The sequence below is a fragment of the Seriola dumerili genome, unplaced genomic scaffold (genome assembly GCF_002260705.1).
Source record: "Seriola dumerili isolate Sdu_G_001 unplaced genomic scaffold, Sdu_1.0 BDQW01000113.1, whole genome shotgun sequence".
In the NCBI taxonomy this organism is placed as follows: Eukaryota; Metazoa; Chordata; class Actinopteri; order Carangiformes; family Carangidae; genus Seriola; species Seriola dumerili.
This window is the reverse complement of record NW_019174368.1, coordinates 578,019-599,819: the sequence shown is the minus strand read 5'-3', so window position 1 is coordinate 599,819 and position 21,801 is coordinate 578,019. Positions and strand designations below refer to the sequence as shown.

General features: G+C 40.1%; 1 protein-coding gene across 1 annotated transcript; it reads right to left on the bottom strand.

Moving 5' to 3' along the window:
- Positions 1-395: 395 nt before the first annotated feature.
- LOC111223726 (homeobox protein Dlx4a-like) lies at positions 396-13,276 on the bottom strand. The gene is made up of 3 exons (XM_022747974.1): positions 12,497-13,276; positions 8,441-8,637; positions 396-981 (listed from the first exon to the last, which is right to left on the bottom strand). Exons 1-3 carry the CDS (start codon positions 12,831-12,833, stop codon positions 739-741), a joined length of 777 nt encoding a protein of 258 aa, XP_022603695.1. The 5' UTR covers positions 12,834-13,276; the 3' UTR covers positions 396-738.
- Positions 13,277-21,801: the final 8,525 nt, after the last annotated feature.

Genomic DNA, 21,801 nt, shown 5'->3' with positions numbered 1-21,801 from the left:
GTAACACCTGTGAGGTCAAAGTAAACGATGGAGGAAGAACCACAAAAACATTCAGAACAACAAACTTAATCAGACACTTAAAACACCTTCACCACGATGAACATGTCCAGCTTCAAGAAGCTAGCAAAGACAAAGCGGCTAAAACTACTGCCCTCTGCTGACCCCACCTGTGCACGACAGCTACCTCGCTGAACTGCTGCAGGTGTTTTCCACACCGCCAGCATTGCTGTTGTAGCTTGGTTAATGGCCATCGATGATAATAATCATCCACTGTTGATGAGCGGCCCGAGCAAACATAGAGTTTAACGACTCTCCACCAGAAAGTGGTCACGTGATATTTGTTTACCCTTTTTCAGAGAGAGAGAGAGAGAGAGAGAGCGAGCCCTTCACCCAGTTATTTAGTCAATGTTTTATTATGAATATACAATTGAATTGTCCATTAAAGAAAAGTTACAAAATGTTTGTGTAGCTGTCAGTTATAGTTCTTAGACAGAAAACTGGAATCGGCCAAAATGGGAATCGGCAGGTCAGGAGATCGGAAATTGGAATCTGCCTAAGAAAATTGCAATCGCTGCATCTCTGCTATAAACAATACCTGTTCACCGCACTACATCTCTGACAGTTCTACCATTTCTGCCTCCAGAGTGGCTCAGACCATATCTGTGTCCCTAACAGCACCAGTCAGCTTTCTGGCATAAATCCGTAACTTGTCCCAGAAGAGTTGCGTCCTCTTGTCTGTCACATCATCTGAGTCCTTGGCATGGAGTCCTGCTGGTGTCCTGGGTACCAGTGTCCAAAATTGTTCATATATCCTCCAGAGTGCACCGGTGCGCCTTTGGCAGCCATGCTGATGTCCCACAGAGAGCAAGGAGAGGAGGAGGACGGCGGTGGGGGGGCTAGGTGGTCTCCCTCAGGTCCACAGGGTCCGTTCTTCATGATCTTCTTGTATTTGGATCGTTTGTTTTGGAACCATATTTTAACCTGAGAGACAAGGAAAAGGAAACGGGTTGATAAGAGTTATAAGCTGATTCACATATTTGCCTATACATGGACACTAGAGAGGAGACAGGAAGTGAGGGGAGAGAGGAGGGGTGACATGCAACAAAGGTCCTCATGAGCCAGACTCAAAATGGGGACCGTGCACTTATATGATCAGTATTCCAAGCGTCAGTTTGAATTCATGGACCTGTGATGTGTTTTTAGGTTGTAGGTCAGTGAATGTATTGTATAATAAATATCACAGAGCAACAGTCAGTTATGCTGCTCTACCTTTGATTTCACTGAGTTCTTTTTTTTTATCCTTAACCAGCACTGAGGTGGATGTTTTCATTTCATAAATGAAAATTAGAAGATATGCGTTTAAAGCCTTAAAAAACATTAAGACTAAACCTGAATAAGAAGTTACATTTTCGAACATAAACTTTGATGAAATGTTTTGTGATGAGGAGTAAAGAAATTAATTACAATGCAGTCAATGAGCAAATATTCAGTGATTTGCACATTATACTTACTGATTACTAAAATGTCCAAAAATTCCTAAAAGCATTTACTGAAATATAAGATGCTGCTTATTAATGCACCAGGTCAAATATCTTAACCAAGTTTGTATTAATACATCTCTGCCTCTGTCAGTAACATTTAGCTAGCATTAGCGGTTCTTAAGTCTCTGGCACTAATGTTCAGTAAAGTTTTGTGTTAAGAAAAAGTAACAGATTTATAGACTAAATGTATCAACAAGCCCACTAAAAAAATGTTAAAAATTAGACAAGAAGCTAAAACAAAACTGCTGAGACAAAGCACGAAAACAAACGAGCTAGCCAACAACATTCAGAAAAAGGTAAGCTAACGTTAGCATTCCATTATCAAGAGCCATTTAAAGTGCGTCGATATAAAAGTTACTGTCATTCAACAGTCGTGTTCATGGACTATCATAAGGATGGCTGCAAGTTTAATGCCAGCTGTCAACTATCTATATCTGCCCTTGTGCCTGAGCTTAAAGAATATTAATGCTTTTATATCTTAGCTGCTCGTCTCAGGTTAGCTAAACCAAACAACACGAGCCACAAACACACCTTCAAGGAATAACACTGCAATAAAATTACCTACAATTACATAATAATGAGGTGAACAGACAAACAAGTGATTGTTAAATGTTACAGCACAACAAGCCAACAGGAAAAAAAAATACCATTAAAAAAGGCATATAATAACATCACTTCCTACTGTCTACCACACACACTGCCCCTGTTGAACTATTATGATACTATATGATACTGTGACACAACAGGAGCTAGAAACGCCAGCACATGGAGCGTGATTATTGGTTATTGGTCATTGTAGAACACTGTGATTCCTGTCTTTAATGCTGTACTATTAAAGTTTATATAACTGAACTCCAACAGTGATGAACAGACATGATACTATTCCAATAGACCAAAAATGTTGAGCTGAATATACCTTCATTCATTAATCTGTGGTTAGAGATGATTCAGGTGTGTTGTTTTTGAAATAATTAGCATGTTGTGTGTTTCCATCATAATTGCAAATTGAGCATCAAATTACACGAATATGCCTCTCGGGGAACCTGTCAGATTAGCGGGACCAGATGAATCATCAATAATTACACACAGTCAGTGAACGATACTTTTGTCTGAAACAGGTTTTAACTGCGCCGTAAAGGAAAGCACGAACGGCCAAAGCACTGGTGCTGCGCAGAGAAACAGCTCTGGCTAGCAACAGAGGAGAGAAAGATAAAAGGGCGAGGGAAAAGAGGAGAAAACACTTTTGGCACTGGAATTGTTTTCTCCTCCACACTGACAGTCCTGGGAATTATTACCCTGGGATTTTATGGGTATTTATGAAGATGGTTGAAGTGGTTTATGGAAGATATTCTATTCTATAAAAAAACTAATTTCAGACTGGTTTAATTGACTCTAAATATATGGAAAAAATTTATCCTTTTACCCAATAATCAGAAAAGGCACCCAACTATCACACCCAGCTTTCAGTTTGAACAGCCAAGACGTCACGCAGAGCGAAATCTGACATTTAATTTGATCTCTATTGTTCCAGTGTATCTGCTGACGTCAATCACAGCCTGTTAGAAGTAAGTATGGATGGTGGTAAATATATAAAATTAAACCATCACTTCATAAATATGCAATACCATTATAATTACACCGCATAATGCTGTTATTCAGAAACAGACTTCTAGTTTCACTTTAAACTCTTTCTCCATTTTTACAGTAAAAAAAAGAAAATCCTTACTACAAACCGAAGACCTCGACAAAACTGTGAGCGGCTCTTTAATCTAAAGTCTAATGTAATAATAATGACAGCCACCGAACCGCAATGCCTGCAGTGTAATAATTACCTGGAGCGCAACACAACAGTGGCGGCTCGCAGATGAAAACCTACAGTGAGTATGTGGAGCGGAGCTTATGAGCCCAGGAGTCAATCAACAGCACGTTAAGTTAATGCAGCCTCAGTGAGAGGATTTCTGCTGTAATTATTGGTTTCATATTCCAGCAGCAACATGGAGCTGACAGCTTCCCTGAGAGCGTGGCTAATGACACCGACATTAGCGGAGGAGGGTGGCTGAGAGGCAGGCCAGGTGCCACTGAGAGTGTGCATGTGTGTGTGTGTGTGTGTGTATGTGTGTGTGTGTGTGTGTGTGTGTGTGTGTGTGTGTGTGTGTGTGTGTGTGTGTGTGTGTACATATTCAGCCATGAATTTGAACGTGTGTGTCTGTATATTTTCAAGTATATGGACGAATAAATTTGATCAGTGGTTATCCTGTGAGGTTTTTTATTTTAGAAATGAAAGGCTTCCATTTGAAGCTGTATGGGCAGTGTGTGTGTGTGTGTGTGTGTGTGTGTGTGTGTGTGTGTGTGTGTGTGTGTGTGTGTGTGAGATGAAGTGAGATAGAGAGAGTGAGAGTTTCAGGGGAAAACGTTAGAACTGTGCTACGTGCCATTTCTCAGCTGCGTCTGGGAACTTAAGAGATTTCGATGGAAAGTGGTCAGTGGTTGGCTGGCAGCCTAATGGCATGAAGGCAGGAGAGAGACTTGGTGTATGATCACTATCTTAAAGTGCGTGCGTGCGTGCGTGTGTGTGCGCGTGCGTGTGTGTGGTGTGTGTGTGTTTATGTTTCCATGTGTATATGCATTAGAAAATGGACACAAGCTACATATGTTTGAGTACATGCATGATGGAGGTGTGTGTGTGTGTGTGTGTGTTTGTGACTAAAGTGCACCCATGCATGTGAGGAATGTGTGCACGGTACATACTGTATGCACTTGTATAGTCACATATGAATACACTAATTACAGCTGACTGAGAGCAACATGAATGCGTGTTTCAGTACAAGCTGTTCTCTGTCTCTGTGTTTACTCCAGAAGAGAGAAAACAAGCCCGCAAAAACAAAATTGCATTATATATTTTTTTAAAGTAATACCCATTTTTTCCACAAATGTTTCCAACAGTAATATTCTAATGCATTTAGCACTAATAAACATCTAAACTAAAAACCTGTGTGAACCTAAGTGAAGAAGATAAAAATGTACAATATTTGCACATGATGACTATCAGGTGGCTGAAGGAAAAGTACAGCTTGCCAACAGGATGAAGAGGCAAACAAACAAACAGGTTGAAAACAACCCAGATGCACTTGGAAGAGAAAATATCACCTTAAACTGTCTGTTTGAAACATCCATCACAGGGAGTTTCCCATAAGCAACCATTAGAAAAGGAACAGCTGTGTAACTTTCTCTAAACATGACAAATACCTCGAAATGAGTCTGTATGATCAGAATTTGATCCACTAGAAGTGCTGTGTCATTTGAAATAAAACCCAAGTTGTCATAGACCAGAGTTTTCCTTTCTGGTTAAGACAGAATAAACTATGGTGAAAGTAGTGCTAAGGTTAGGCAACTAAAATGCTTGCTTAAAGGAATAGTTTGACATTTTGGGAATGATAAATTCCAGGCTGCATCACACTGCAATTTACACAAGACAATGAAAAACTGGGAGGCCCAGTCGGAGGAAAAGGATTCATGTGTTTAAAAGCTTATTAGACACCAAAACACAGCACAGTGGTTTTAATACTCACAGACAGGATTTTACAATTCTGGGTAGTTATCACAGCGGCTAATGTTAAATCTTTCACAGCGATGACCTCGAGGTAAACAGCAGAAATACAGCGTTCATGTTAATCTGGGTTTCAGCAAGAGTTGAAACAGATTCAATGATGTAGCATGGTTTTGGATGACCCCCCCCCCCTGCTGCATCAGCGCACATCCCCCATTCAAATGAATGCTGCATTTGTCGTGAAGAGCGAATGTCATGAACGTGGCCTCAGGCAACAGCTAGCAGCTGGTTAGCTTCACTTAGCATCCAGATAATAAAAGCTAGCCCAACTCTGTCCACAGGTAACAAAATCCACCTAAATCCACCTTGTGTGTTTAATAGTTGTGTTTCTCTGAGCACTGACTTCATGGAGTCTCTGCTGGTTGCCTGGCAACCTCACAGTGATGACACGACTCCTAGAAATAATCCTTCGAATGATGAGCCGTGGAATTGTCCAATATGAACATAATTCCTAGGACACAGGACCGAGTTTATAAATAATAAATAATCTGTAAAACCGGTTCAAAAATTCAGTCATGATGTCAAACCAAAACCGAAAACATTTCTTTGAACAAAATCGTTGGGAAACCCCTTTGTAGTGTTTCTACATTTAAAACGGTCTCATCTTGACACTGACTTTTTGCCTTGTCTCCAAAAAGGGAAACATAATCCAGGGCAAGCATTCACAGAAAAAAGTGGTTTAAAAAAAGTGCCCACATTCTTTGTTCCAAGCCCACAAAAATGTGTCTGCATTCCTCAAACTACAGCCATTTATCCTTTAACTGCACTCCAGTATCAGCTGAACTCTGACATACTGTAAAGACTGTAATGGAGTCTGTTAAACCACTTTCCCTAATCCAAAACACCTGAGAAAATACACACACAGGGGAAAGGTAAGGAACGAAAGGTAAATAATAATAACAAAAACAATGTGCTTCTTTGGTAAGCACGCATGTATGACCACATTCAAAACCACTTTGCCACTACAAAAGACAAAGTCAGATGAATGGATGATCTCTTACTCCCAGTGTAAATAGAGCTGCTGTGGTGAATTCATGGATTAGGACGGTTCATCTGATGACATCAGCTGCTTATGTATACCCAGTACACGCACAAACACACACACACATATCATATTTCAGATAACGTATTCCCAAACAATCCTATCTAATGTTTCCTCACCTGCTCACTGTTGGTCCCAGTGCAAAAAGCAGTTCAGAATATTTTTAATGACAGCATGTTAATAATGTCATTGAACTGATGAGCCACTGATTTACATATAATAACAACACTGCACCACCACGTCAAAACTAGCTAACATATTAAATCAAAATTGAGTTTAGACCTGAATCTGCCTTTTTCACATCTGCTTTATCATGTAAAACTGTAATTATGTCGTAGAAATGTTTAATTTCTGTAAAAACAGTGTTTATCAATTTGCAGTTATTGATGCGTTAATGATCTTTTATCTACCCACCTACCTACCTAAAAGATCGACTTTGATGAACTGATATCTTGGTAATTCAGTTTGTTATTCAACATAACTAAATGAGGCAGGAGCTGAATCTAATCAGGATGGAGAAAAACACCAGCTTAACTCTCTCTTAACTGCTGAAGCTAACTAGCTTAGCCGCTACCTCAGCTTCTAACTAGTGGAGTTAAATTTTCTCAGACTGAGCTAAGCATTTAAATGGCTTTAAATGTGTTCAACTGTAAATTCATTTCGTATTAAATCATTTTAAATAAAATTATTGATGAACAGCATTAATAGTTTGCAGTACTTTACATGAACTACCTTATGAAATAAATAGTAAGGCTAGTGAAATAAATAGCTAGTGACTGTTCAAAAGGCAATTTAGGAATGACACCATGTTGTTTATAATGACATGACCCCAGTGTTTTCCTGCTTGTAGCTAATAATGGTGTCATGTATTTCTCTAATAGATATTCAGGAAATGAGAATCACAGCCAAAGCCATCAAACAGTGCACACCAATTAACACGAGCGTGAAGATATCTGATCACAAACTATAATAATAATAATAACTAGTGTCATTATCATTATTATTATTGTCATTATATGGTGTTAACACAGTTTGAAATTGTTTTAAACAGTTCACAGACAGGAAAGAACAGGAAAAAAAAATATTTTCAGACAGTTTAGGGTGAGGTTAAAAAAAATAAAAACGCAACGTCAGTATCCTGTTCATCTGGGGATTTTTCCCAGACTTCCCAGACACTATCAGAGCTTTCATCAGCTGCTGTTGTCTAATACCAATGGAGTGCGGCAAATCAAATATTTGTTTATAGGAAAATGTTGTGGATTATTGTTAAATTACAAACGTCTGATAAAAATGTAACATGAACCTCAAATGGTGAAACGAGAGGCGAAAAATCATCGGTTGTTTAACATGACAACATCCAACGTGGATTCAATGACTTCATGTGACAGACAAAATGGCTGCCGTTGGGCTTTCATTTTCCTGTGACTGCGTGAGTGTGTGTGTGTGTGTGTGTGTGTGTGTGTGTGTGTCTGTGTGTGTGTGTGTGTGTGTGTGTGTGTACACAGACAAACAGAAAGTTCTGAGATGGGAAGATGATCAGTGGTAAAACAAGTCTTCTCCTCAACCTCAGCTGAAGAGACAGTTACACCCAACACGTGTAAACACCCACACACACACACACACACACACACACACACAGGCTGTACTCCTACTCTTTTGAACTTGTGATTTGCATTTCCCACCTCTTTGTTTTAGCTTGGTTTTTTTTGCTGTCGGTTTCAAGACTGACTCACATGACATTAAAACATATCTATAAATGCCATACCTAATTACACTTGCAGGAGCATGCGGTGACACCAGCAAAGAAGAATGCACCTCTGCCTGTTTTATTCAGCCCTCAGCAAAAAACTACATGACACTCTGTACTTTGTAACAATATAATCATACATGCAAATGATATCTTGGTCAACATCCTCACATTGTGTCTTTATACTTTGGAAATTAGAAAAATTTGCCAACACTTAGTCCTTATTAGAAATCATTCTGACTCTCTCATGTTTTTACCTTCGGCAATATAATATATTCAAATATTCCTGATATTAGAATAGTTACCTCCCTATTTTTCCGTTGTTTGGTGATTGCTTTCATGGGGAAATGTATTTATTTATTTATTTAAAGGCTAAAATAGGATGGGTTATTGCTCTGTTCTGAATGTCAAAGACTAGACATTGACGTAAGACGTTGTCTTATTCTGTGTCTGTTTCTGTGTGTGTGTGTGTGTGTGTTTGTGTGCGTTATCCAGTGCGTTACCTGGGTCTGCGTCAGGCCCAGTTTGGCTGCCAGGTCGGCCCTCTCGGGCAGGGCGAGGTACTGGGTTTGCTGGAAGCGCTGATTGAGCGCCTGGAGCTGTAGGCTGGAGTAAATGGTCCGAGGCTTCCTGATCTTCTTCCCCTTCCCGTTGAGCCTCACCTCCCCGTTCTCTATCACCGCTGTGGGCTTCTCGTGCTCTGGAGAAGAGATAAATATCAACACAGGGGTTTCAGCGGGGACACACGTTTGACTTTAGCATTACAGAGAACTTTATGCTCATGAAATGCTTAGAAAATAGATCCAACATGGTTTGGACCATCAAAAATTAAACCGTCCTGCTTTTTGGTCATTTTTTTTGTTTTTACTGACAGGTTTTGCTGTTACTTCTGCCAGAGCCTGCTGTGCTGTCCTATTCACCAGGTGTTTCATATTGATCAGCTTGATCAGAAACATTAGAACATATATGAGACTCATATCCAGAAATATATTTATATATATCTGAAATATAGAAACGTACTTTATTTTCCGCCTGATCTCACAGAAAATTTGTATTTATGTTTGAATTTTTTTTTTGTAGTATAGAGAACTGACGGTGAATCTGACCTTAGCCATGTAAAATTTTATCAAAATTTTACCAAAATTTTAGCACCAAATGGAAAATAAAAACAGTGGTTGTGGCATTTGATTTGTGACATAATAATAATTTGTAATGAGGTTATAAAATGCAGGGCTTTTCAATTTGTGTAATATGAAATAATCACAACTTCTCATCACTCAAAATCTCTAAAATTGCTTAATCGTGGGTGAATATAGCACAGATGAACTTACCCAGCACCCATGGGTGGAAAAACACCCAACACAAGGGCTGTTTGATCCAGTAACTCAACAGTGATACAGAAATGAGACGGAAACTGGGTCACAACAATCCACCGGTAAGTTAACCCGCGGTACGTTAAAGACTGACCCAGTGATTTTTAATGTAATTAAAACTTGTGTAGATTTTTCGCCCGAGCTGCGATGAACTCAGTGACATATATTCTATATAACTACACAGCAAAACGAATCTGTATGACAGTGGGTCCTCTCCAACCAGTTCGTTCAGTTTGTTCAGTGATACTTGCAACTCAACCAAGAGTCGTCTTTCTTTCTTTCTGTTTTTTTTTTTTTTTTTTTTTTTTTTTTTTTTTTTTGAGAAAGCATATACAAGTGTGTACGTTCTCCCACACTGATCTTTGTTATGACATCTGCTCATAGCCTCTAGTGGCAGGAGAGAACAGCTGTGAACAAGCCAAGGCCCCACAAGACGCTCAGACTGTAACTGAGCTGCAGCTCAGGAGAGAGACAGCAGCACCGCACTGACGCTCATCAGCGCCGGGGAGGAAAACTAAACTACACTTAGAGCATTTTGAAGAAGCTCGACAAAGGAAGAAAAAAAGACTGACACGCCGAAAACGCAAGAGGGCATACATTTCCAATCAGCATCACTGATTTTAACCCTTACATTTTGTTGACATTTCCTTTATCTCGGTTCCACAGACTGCACTGCTATATATGTAATAATGTAATAATAATAATATTAACAATGATTGTGAAATAAATCGTTTTTTCCTCCTTCATCTCTTCTGTTCTATTTCTAACCTCATTAAGAGCGCATACGTAGAGATGCGGAGGTATCCCTGCTGTTTGCATCAAACTGGACTGAAAACATACAGACAACCATAAAGCCTTGTTTTACATGTCATATGAGGTATATGTGAACAAGTATTATTTTCTTCTGTGTGCCAAAACACTGACAGACATAATAAATGTCGAGTGTGTTTTCCTGCAGACATTACTTATGTTGAACAGAACAAAGGGTCAGAAAACTCCAGTCACAGATTTTGAATAAACTGATTTGGGACCTGGATGTTGTAAAAAATTACTGTCAACACAGATCACCAATATAGAAACTGTAACATGTCATCAGGATATTTTGTGAAATGTAACGATAATAAAATAATGTTATGTGTTTTTCTGGAGCTGGAGTCTGTCTGCTCATTGCTGTTTGATTTATTTATAACTTTATTTATACATTATGTGGGGACAGGCTGAGAAAGCCAGTTGAAAGTGCTGATGTGGGGCTTTTTCACGCAGTGTCTCATTTATGTTTGACGTAAAAAATCTTTTGAAAGAACTTTTTTAAATTGTGAATTATCCATACTTTCAGTGATTTACGGCCGTAGACTTTCAATGAACAAGGCATGAAAACCAGCTGCGATAAAATCTCTTTACATGTAGATAAACATTACTGTAACTGCTGTACTTGTGTGTATGAACAGGGAAACTATACGCCTGTACTTCTACACACACTACTGTCATTTGTCTTGTATTGTGGGTTCCTGACAGCTTTATACTTTGTTAAAATTGACAATACAATGCAAACGGTGCTGAACAAAGATAAAAGATGAACGTTAATAAATCAAATGTTGGCAAAAATGAACCAAGATGGATGTGGACTACACGGGTTAAACAGGGCTCGGGTCTCCAGGAGCCCCGAACAGAACATTTGGGTTAAACGAGAAAGAAAGAAAAAACAAGGTGTGTTTGCCTGCAGTCAAGTATTTCTTTAATTGAATGTGTATGAAAAGCTGTATTATTATTATCATTATTATTATTATAAAAAATTTATTATTATAACTATTATTATTATTATTAGTAGTAGTAGTAGTAGTAGTAGATGCCTATATAATCAGACTGTACATCTGCTAATAAGTAATATATGCTAACATACAGTATATGATAGTTGACAGCAGTCTAATTGCTGCTCTTCACCAAATATCTGTGAGGATCTTATAAAATGAGTGGATCTATAAATTTAATATCTTTGACTTTAGTTTTTGTGTGTGCCATGTGGATTTCTGCTCTTGCCTCAAATCATACCATTCATATCATTTTATTAGATTTCTTTCGTTTTTATGGGATGTTATGTAACTTTTTATTTAAGCCATAAAATATAATCGTTAGGCCTACTCTAGGCTCTGAAGTGCATATTTCAATTAGAATCGCCTGTATATGAATTTGCTTAAATTAATCAATATTCCTCAGTGAATGTGTCAGTAAGAAATTAAAAATAATAGGATATTTTTAAATGAACTCATCTGTCTCTTCGTGAAGGTTAGGATCGTTGACATTTTATTTTGAAATAGTTTAAATCTATCACGCAGAGGAAATATTTTTTTGGTTCATTTGACATTTTGGTTTAATTAAAGTCAACTCAACAATTATTTTGTTAATCTTTATAGGTGTGAAAATGATAGAGGCTTATTATTATTATCATTGTTATTATTAATTGTATTATTATTATTATTATTATTATTATTATTATTATCATCATTATTATTATTATTATTATTATTGTAGGCCGCAGGCAGCAGAGTGTGGAGGCTGTTATTTGGGGAATGGTGGGTGAGGATTTGGGTTTGGAGAGGGAGCAGCTCCGGCCCGCTGCGGGACACCACAGGGCCGGTGTCGGCTGCTTCTTGTGGAGAGTTTCAGTGTGTGCAGGCCTTGAACTCATCTTCCGTCCAACCCCAAAGTACATTAAACACAACGCTGTGGCAGACCTGAGTGTGGATCCAATTATTGTAGCCTTCTCCACTGTGGTTTATTTTCATGTTTTCATGTTCTATTGACGCACTTCAACTATTTTAATGGCCCTGAAGAAGAAATATGGGACGAGCCGCAGCTTTTTCTGGGAATTATTTTGTTCGTATTGATGCATCCAATGTTGTCTGTGCTGCTAAATTCTATATAATCTTAACTTTAACCATCAGATTGGTTTATTAGTGAAACATAGATTTAGTATGATGGGCTCAGTAAAAATCATTTCTGTTTCATTACGACCAGAAGAGACGTTCCTAAATGCTCTCCGTTAATATAACTGTTAGGCCTGTATGAGCCAGGATGCCGCATGGTAAACACACAGGGCATGTTGGTGATAAAGCCAAATAGTAGAATCAAAAGTAAAGTGCAATCAGTTGTGTTCCTTTTTTTCAATGAAAATGTGTGTAAACGTACCCGCATCCTCCAGTCTGGTGTGTCCAAGCGCGCCGCCGTGACCCCCGTGCTGGTACGGCAGGTAGGGGCCAGGGTGGTGCGCGCTCACGGGGCTGTGGTAAGGTGGGTATCCCAGCGGGCGACCGTATGAGGATGCACCGGAGGAAAAGGGCCCGTCGTGCTGCGAGGGCCCGACGGTGTGAAGACCGTGGACCGGATAATGGTTGTGGGACAAACCGGGGGAATGCTGCTGGTGTCCGGGGTGTCCGGGGTAGCCGTGACCGCCAAACTCCAAAAACGCCGATTTGGAGGGATCAGGCGGGACTAAAGTGTCTGAAATAGAGCTCATAGTCATCATTGGGGTGAGGGGCAGTGGTGTGGAGGGAAATAAGAAGGGTCAGCTAAGACCTCCGGGCGGGAGTCATCATAAGGCAACCCACCATCAACGTTAAAGAGTCAGGAGACTTTCAGAGAAGTGTTTCAGTTTCCATAAACCGACATCAACCTTTTTAAATGTCGCTGTATTCCTGTCTGGTGAAAAGGCGGTGGAGCTGGTTTGTGTGGGTTTGCCCTCCGCTACATCCCAGCAGCAGGATCCAGATCGCTCAGAGCTCAAAACGTAGAGTCCAACTGAAACAGACAAGACGCATGGCGAGCCAAGATTCACTCAGAGGAAATTGACACAGGAACTCCTGACACAGAGGCTGAAAATTATAATAAAAACAATAATAAATCCTTTAAACTGGGCTGTTTCTTCCTCCTTTGTCTCGGTCCAGAACAACCAGTCCAGTGCTCGTCTGCTCCCGGGGTTGTGAAGCGGCTGTTGGAGTGTGTTGCTCTCCTTCAGAGCGCGCTGTGGCTCTGCTCGCACCGCGCGCTCTGCCTCCACTTGTCACACGCGGCGCGCTCATTGGCTGCGGCGCTGCACCGTGTCAAACAAATCACAACCAGCGCCGGCGGTGGACCGGCTCCTCCGGGTTCGGTAACAGAGAATAGGCCTTAATATTATACTCACGTTGAAAAGAGGTCTTAAGTGAGGAGCCGTTTTATCCATTAACATGTGATTCAGCAAAATGCTAAGTTGTGGACAAAAACATCTACAGGCGCCGAGTCCTTTCATGAAGTCAACAATTGTCTAGTTCAAGATGCCCAGTTTATTAAAATTAAAGAACTGACTAGAAATTAAAAAGAAATAATCAAACCAACAGGAAAACAAAATGCGGTTTATATCAGTTTGTTACTGTTATTAATTTCACAGGTTGACTTACGGCCTTTGAGTCACATGATCCTCATTATAGGCACCAGGATATTTACAAGTCTACAGACATATTTTAGGTTAAGATCGTTTCTCGCGTAAAATTAAATTAAAAATAGGCATATCTTTAATTTTTGCAATCACGCGTGATTATAAAGACACAGGCTGTATTTGTTAAAGTAACTGCCCACGCATGATTGGTTATAAAAGGACCAAGGCAGGTTTGGCTCATAAACCATCGGCGCTTTTCCAGAATACAATTCCTCCCGCGTGCCAAAGGCAAAATAAGGCGGATCAGACCAAATTAACTTGATAAGCTGCTGCTGAAAGGCCGCAGACCCTTTTAACCAAATTATTTTTATTAAACACACACTTACACTGATCCACAAGAATCCGATTACCAAAGGAAAAAAAAAAACGTCTTATTCTTCTTTTTCTGTTTTTATTTTCGCTAAAAATGAAGCTGAAGATAAGACTCTCTCTGAGTCAAGATCAACAACTACAAGACCTTTTTAGATACACGAAAAGAAGACACACGCAAACACACGTACACGAGCTGAGCGCACCGCCTGTGGTCCCACACGGGGGACAATTACAACAAACGTCGCTCCTCTTGAGAAACTGAGAAGTTGTGATTTTAGCAGAGCAGAGACTCTTACACTGTAATTTCACTCAGCTCACGGTCATTATGCTCATTTAAGGTGGAAATCCCGGACTATGGGCCTGCTTCAGATTAAACGACTAAACCCTCAGGATCACCAGATAAAATAGATCCATAGGCTGCTGTAGAGTGAAGTCATTTCCAGAGGAATCATTGGATCCATATTAATGATATTCGATCGACGACCAGAACAAACTGCAGAAGATTATTACAATTATCCAAAGTGTAGGCCCTCTGCAGATCAAACTAATCAAGCAGGATAACTGCTTTTAATTTCAGTGTAGCCTGGACCATACGCAGTCTTTATCCCCCTTTAGCTTTAGTGACTCTTACTGACACTTTGAAGGCATCATTACTTTTATTTTGAAGCAGCAGTAAACACAAGATGCAGTCGGAATCTCTTAAAGCTGACAAGGCCTCATGGAGTCAGGCTGATGGTTGTGGTGGATGGTGGTGTTCTGGTGCTCAGTTGTAGAAATTAACTACGTAGCTTTTTTTTCTTCAAGTAGCCTACATTTCTGAGGCTGCTCTACTTGACTATTTCCACTTTCAGCTAATTTATAGGCCTATTTCTGTTTCACTCAATTCCAGAGGTAAATGTTGTATTTTTTTTTCACTCCATGACTTTTGTCTGACAACTGAGGATTTTACCAATAAGCTCAAAAGAATCTTTAAAGATTAAAACAGACGTTCGCAACTCGTTTTGGTTTGTGGCTCCTCACAACAAAAAACAAACAAAGAAAACATCTCTGTCTGCTTTGAATCGTGTTTCAGATAAAGTGTTAGCAGCTCCATCAAAGAGGGGGAAATGTCCACTGTATAACAAAAAGCAAAGATTAGAGGAGAGACACATAAGTGTGTGTAATAGTTTATTTATTCCTCTTTAAACATCACCTATGGCCATTAGAGGAGGAACTGCTACCTAACTGTATGTAAATGGAAACACTTTATTTAGCCTTTATAAGCAGAATAAAAACATATAATAAATGGTTTGTAACACACAATGTGTTTGTAAGCACAAAAACAAAACAGAAAAAAGATAATGAAAGACAACACAGTAAAACAAAGTAGTAACAAAATCAAATCTGTCTTCATGGAAGAAGTTATAACTGCTGATAAACACTAACTACATTAATAAAGAATTAACAGCCCACAACTACATTTACATTACACTGTTTTGCATTTATTTAATGGTCGTATGCTGCTTGTAAATTCTAAATAGCGGCACCTATGGATCCACCCAACTCCACCTGGAGCAGCTACAACAGTATCACGCTGCTGATGCATCAGTAATCAGTAATATGTCACAGGGGACGTGTTTCTGTTACTTTTTAGTACATTTTCATGATATCACTTGAGTAATGTTTTTAACTTAGGACTTTAAATTCTTCTTCTACTGGTATTTTTTAGTGAAGTAAAAGATCTGGATACATTTTTATTTTGCCCCCCCCCTCCCCCCGAGGCCCACGGGCCCCTCTTTACTCACTAATCTTGGTTTTGACAGGACTGTTTGAAGACTCTGCTGTCACTGTGGACTGCACTAAAGGTAAGGTTTTACACTTACACTTACACACACACACACACACACACGCTGACTGGAAAAAAAAAACAACTTATAGCTCGAAGTTTCACTAGACAATGACAGAGAGACAGACAGACAGAGACACACACACACACACACACACACACACACACACACACACACACACACACACACACACACACGTCAGAGTGAGAGATGTTTTGGCATGCCTCTTCCTCGTTTCTCTTCTCCTGCCTCTAGGATCCGGCTTATTATACCAACGGGCTGATGTGTGGAGAGTTATTACACATCCCAGCCTGCGCTCCCGCTTTCATCCTCAGCCAACATTCCTCCCCTCCCTGACTTCACCTCTGCGAGTGCCAGCCACACCCTCCTCACTGTGTCAATGCTGTTATTTAGTGGCACAATCTTGCTAAGTCGTCAAATTCTCTTTCTCCCCCCTCCCCCCTTACACACAGACTGAAAGGTGAAGCAGTCAGTTGGCAGGGCTGGAGAGAGGTGCAACATGGGAGCACATTATCGCTCTCTTAAAACTCAATTGTGCAAGTCTGAAAATTGAAGGTTTTCTTTGGCGTTCAGGCCCAGGAGTTTCTAAGTATCCAACCGTTTACTTCAGGGAGCGGCACTAAACATAAAGACTTATCCATCTTAAATCATTCTGCAAAACTTCACTCAGTATTCCTCACATTTAAGCTTTTATTCCATGTTCTGCAGTGAATGTCGGCTGCCACATTTCTGTGAGAACAAATGTAGATGCATGTGATGAACACGGCAAACAGGTCTTGATTCAACAAGTAACACCAGCTAATGACTGCACTCAAACGACCGCTCTGATTTGTTGGCCTGCAGGGAGGCAATTTGTCATCCAGTGTCAGGGGGAGATAAGTTACTGTCCGACAGCAAGAGATGGAGCTCGTGTACAGAAGCTTGTGGGAACACGTGCAGGTCAGTTTACAGCTTCAGGGAGGAAGAACGAGAGGAGGAGGCGGACTGACAATTTCAATGAGTTGTCAAAAAATCCCATAAAAAGACCCAAACCTATAATGAATCAATCTTCCCAACAAGCGCTCAACGTTATATGGTATCTTACAGTGTCTGTGAATTCAATGCTCCACAGTGTTTATCACATAGTCGCAGTAACTTTGTCTGTCTGGTGTTTGGTGCTGGGCAGGAAGTGCACAGTGAGTCTGTCCGAGCTCTTGTGTGGTAAACAACTGCAGCTGGAAACAGGTTGAGGAGAGCGAGGAGAGTCAATCAAAACCAAAACCAATGAGCTGAGAGACACTATAACAGTTTGTAGCGCTGAAAGAAGCTGAAGTACGGTGGCCCTGAGAGCTCGACGCACTGCGACTAATGAAAACACATGCAAACACACAAGACACAAACAACTTCAGAAAACATTTTCATCACCTTGACAACACACCATGCACCATATCATTCTCTCTCTCTCTCTCTCTCTCTCTCTCTCTCTCTCTGTCTCACACACTCACACTCGGAAAAAGATGACTTATAAAGACAAATGATGAAGCCGGCTTGGACTCACTTGTTGTTCAATGCTTTTAACTCCTAAAGTCACAACAGGGCATTGAACAAGTCCCAGCCAGGTTCATAGTGTCCCGTCGAAACTCTTCTGTTGTGTTTTCTGAATTTGCAGCGTTTTTGTCTTTTTGCATGAGTTTTCTTAAGTTGCAGCGCATTGAGCTCTCAGGGCGACCGTACTGAATAGTTGGTGATGACTCTTTGTGGATTCATCACTACACATGGCCTCGTTATTTGATCCATTGTTGGTTTAAAAATATTGATTGGTGAAGGTTTATTATAGTAATAACCGTTCGACTCATTACAGTATACACTGCACCAAAAGATTACAACATTTACAAAAGCATCCACATAAAGCAAACAAAATTATATTTGTCATATTCTCCAGGAATGTCTTCATCTATTTTAGAAGAGGCAGTTTGTGTTAGCTTGTAAAAACTGTCAGTAATCCTGTGTGAGTTTGTTGCTGGTGCCAACGGACGCTAACGTGCGTGAAAATGTTTCAAGGAAAACTTTAAAAGCACAAAGATTTGCACTTATTGGGCTTTATGAATTGGAAAAAGGACACTTCCACACTGGCTTGGTGTGTCTTCCACTAGCTAGCTTACAGCTAATGTCTGTACTGTTGGTTATCAAGGACAAATGCAGTCAAATTTGCACAACTTGAGTTGAACAGCTGGGGGCAGCTGCGTCCGTCAATTTTAGTCACTTTTCAAAACAAACAACCTACACACCACCTTCACTTCACACAGAAATCTGCCGAGTGTGAGGAGGTCAGAGGCTCGGTGTAATCTTCTCTCGCAAGCTCCTTTTTTTTTTCTTTTTTTTTTCAGTCCTCACACAAGTACCTCAGTCACTTGTTGTGTATGCAAATGAGCTTTGCTTTAAGGAGAGAGGCTGTCTGAAAATGTTGTCATCCCCATAAGTCGCTGTTCCTCAGTGATGACAGGCTTTTCACCCATTCTTGGAGCGTGACCACGTGACACGTTGGTTTGAGATACCTGTAATGTATGTAGGATCCTTTGGTGATAGAGGAAACAAAAAAGAAAGAAGAGTCCTACATGCATTTTCCCACCATCAGTAGTCAACCATGGTCTATGATTAGCCGCCTGGAGGAAGAGAAACAGGCCGTTTAGAACTTGCCAGAAACAACATGTCCCAGTGACAGTGACACACATCACAGACTGACATATTAACATGAGTGTGTACACATGAGAGAACCATGCGACTTGTGTGTATCTCTCTTACCCTGCAAGGTGAGGTGAGGCGAGGGATAAGGTAGACTCTGCCTGTGTGCCTTCTCTCCGCTAAGACTGTAATTATGGCATGCCATTATGAGACGCAGAACAAAGGCGAGCCCTGCAGCCCTGCAGCAGCCGGAGAGCAGGGGATGTACTGCTGCCTCTATTCACACCGCAGTTAATAACAATACTCCTCAACGCACTGCAGACAGCGCGGCGTCAACCCTCCCACGTGTGTCTCCTTGTGTGTGTGTGTGTGAGAGAGAGACAGAGTCTAGGGAGGGGAGACGGTGTGCGTGAGACAAAGACGGAGAAAGACAAGAGAGAGAGAGAGAGAGAGAGTTTGAGGACAGGTTAAGGTTTGAAGTCCTCCGCCACTGGCCTGCACTGCGATGCTGTGAGTTTACAGAGCTGAGTTCATCCGTAAAATGAGCCAATCATGCTCTTAACTTGAGGCTAATAGTTTTGTCATTGACAATCACCTGACAAGAATCCAAAGAGAAAGTTGGATCTGAGGCGAACGTAATTACTCTTCTTTAGACAACTACTGTGCTAATGTTTTCCCATGCAGCGTGATGTCCAAAACAAGGTCTTCATCATTCTGTGCACATGCGCCACAAACTGTTTATAGTGTGTTTCAGTGGGACGATGCAGCTCCCACTTTCAGACTGGTCGTAGGAACAGATTTTTACTAATGACATCAACAACGTCTCTGTTCATGTGTCCAGTACGCCGTCACAGTGTGACCGTGAGCCAGCATGTACAACACCAGGACCCTGAAACTCAAGCAGAGAAATCCATTTATAGATTTCTATAGCCTATATGAAATATATGTACAGGTAAGCTGAAAACATTTATAAAATCTATTAGAAATTAGAACAATTCCATATATTGACATATATGTCCAGCCCATACAAATATCTATGTTTATTTATATATGCTTATATTTTAGACATGTTATGAAAATGCATATCCATCCCAAAGCCAAACATGTTTAAAAGGAAAAAGAAAATCATATACTAAGCATATATAGAATTTTTATATATGTGTGTTTTCATAAACTTGCATATATTAATTAAATATATATTGTTAACACATATGCTTGAAACATGTTAGAACATATAAAAAATCATCTGTGAACATATATGAATTTCACTATGGGTATTTCATATATGTCATAAATTTATATCTTCATACATCCAGAGGATGTGATAATAATATATCCCCCTATAGGTGGCATACTGTGTATAGAAACATCACTCTTGATATAAGGGCATCATGTCATGTCATGTCATGTCATAATTGCCTGAGTGTGCTCATTCTTGCTCTCACACTTGCTTCTGTTGCATTTTTATCTTCAGTCTGATATTCATCTCTATAAATACAGCTGTCTACGATGGCGAGGTTTCTCTTGTGCTGAACATGCTCATGCGATGTCTTATCCGACAGCTGTAGTGTAGTGACAGCTTATCTAAATAAAAATATGATAAACTAATGTGTAGTTCAGTTCAGAGGTTCTCTGGCTACGTAACAGTGATTTAAAGAAAACGAGCAGCTGCACAGTGAAACACTGGTGACACGTTGATGCTTTAACAATCAAAATATGTCACATATAATAAGTAATATTAGCCACAGGTGCCATTGTTCTGCAGAGTGAGCACTTTTTATATCGGTATTTTTTTACATTATTGATACTTGAGTTAAATCCCACCTGTTGTCATGGGTAACCACAGTGATTGTGAGATCACAGCAGTAAAGCTGCTGATAGCCCCGTCATGACGTTGACAGTGGAGGGAGCTATCACATGATTTCCGTGTAGGATACACTGTGTAACCATGGCTACAGGCTAGATGTACATTTCTCCTCATCCTCCCTGACAGCAACAAGCATTAAGAAAAGACGTGATTGAAATTTTTTTCGCTTACACCAAAACATACAGAGCCATCATCATAATGACATGATGTGAAGCGAAGTCCCTGTGAAGGATTAGATGTCATTACTGAGGCTTTATTACATGTGGACGATGCTCTGCTTAGATAGCCTGTTAAACCTCGCTGGCTTCGTGGACGTGTAACGTTAGCCGATTGTCTTCAGGTGCCAAAACAAAGCGTGGTATTTAGTTTTACTGTGTAGTAATTTTGCACCGTTAGAAATGCACTCCGACTTGCCAAGTCAAACTACTCTGACTCTTTAATCTGAATTTATAAGCTTCTGCATAAGCTTCTTCAGGTGTTAACTAACAGGTGAGTAAAACCAAAAACTGTAAACTGGGAGGAAACCAGAAATGCACACAGCATCAGTTTCCTGCACTCACTTGTTTGCTTGCTAAAGGTAATATTGTGATACTGCAATTACTAAAATCTGACCACTGCATGAACTTAAAAGTCTACTTAAAAACAGGAGATGAAAGAGCAGATGATAGCAGTTTCAGCAGCTGTGCTTTCAGATCTTTCCCTTATCCTCCAGTTGACCCCGGGGTATTTATGAAACTATTTAAACTAACACTGGAAACATGTCTGGGGGAAAGTGTAGCCATGTCTTAATTGTCCCCTCACACAGCTGACAGAGGGACCAGATGCAGCGAGTCTTTAACCGTGAAATGCTGGCAGTTCATCGTGACAGACTGCTTCTCTCTGTGAAAGAGCCCGCCCACCGCCATTGTTTTTGAGGCTGATTGGACGTTTATTTCTACAGAAATAATCTGATTGGGTCAGTTAAACAGAACAGTTGTGGAGCCGCGTAAACATAACAGCACTAGCCTTGCACTCAAGCTGCTACATAAAAAACGCAGTGTAGGTCAACTAGCTAACACTCTAATGGCAATGCTAATATAACTGAGGTCATCGATAAGAGTAAACTAACGCGGAAGTGTTTGTAAGTGCTTTTGTTAAAGAAATATACGCAGGAGATCTTTTAAGGAAGTAAGTCAAAATGCTGTTGGGACAATAGTTACTCAACCCACAAATGTAAAACACTTCAATGTAGTTTAACCGACAAGTACATATCTTTCAATCAGACTTTATTTGTATAGCACTTTCCATACAAACAAAGTGTTTTACAGAATAAAAGCTATAAAAATAACCCGAC

Bases quoted from the DNA above. Each gene is read 5' to 3' on its own strand.
- LOC111223726 (XM_022747974.1), bottom strand. From the start codon at position 12,833: ATGATGACTATGAGCTCTATTTCAGACACTTTAGTCCCGCCTGATCCC. The intron at 8,638-12,496 runs GTACGTTTACAC...TCTCTTCTCCAG, and splicing joins CACCAGACTGGAGGATGCGG to AGCACGAGAAGCCCACAGCG. The intron at 982-8,440 runs GTAACGCACTGG...CTTGTCTCTCAG, and splicing joins TGGGCCTGACGCAGACCCAG to GTTAAAATATGGTTCCAAAA.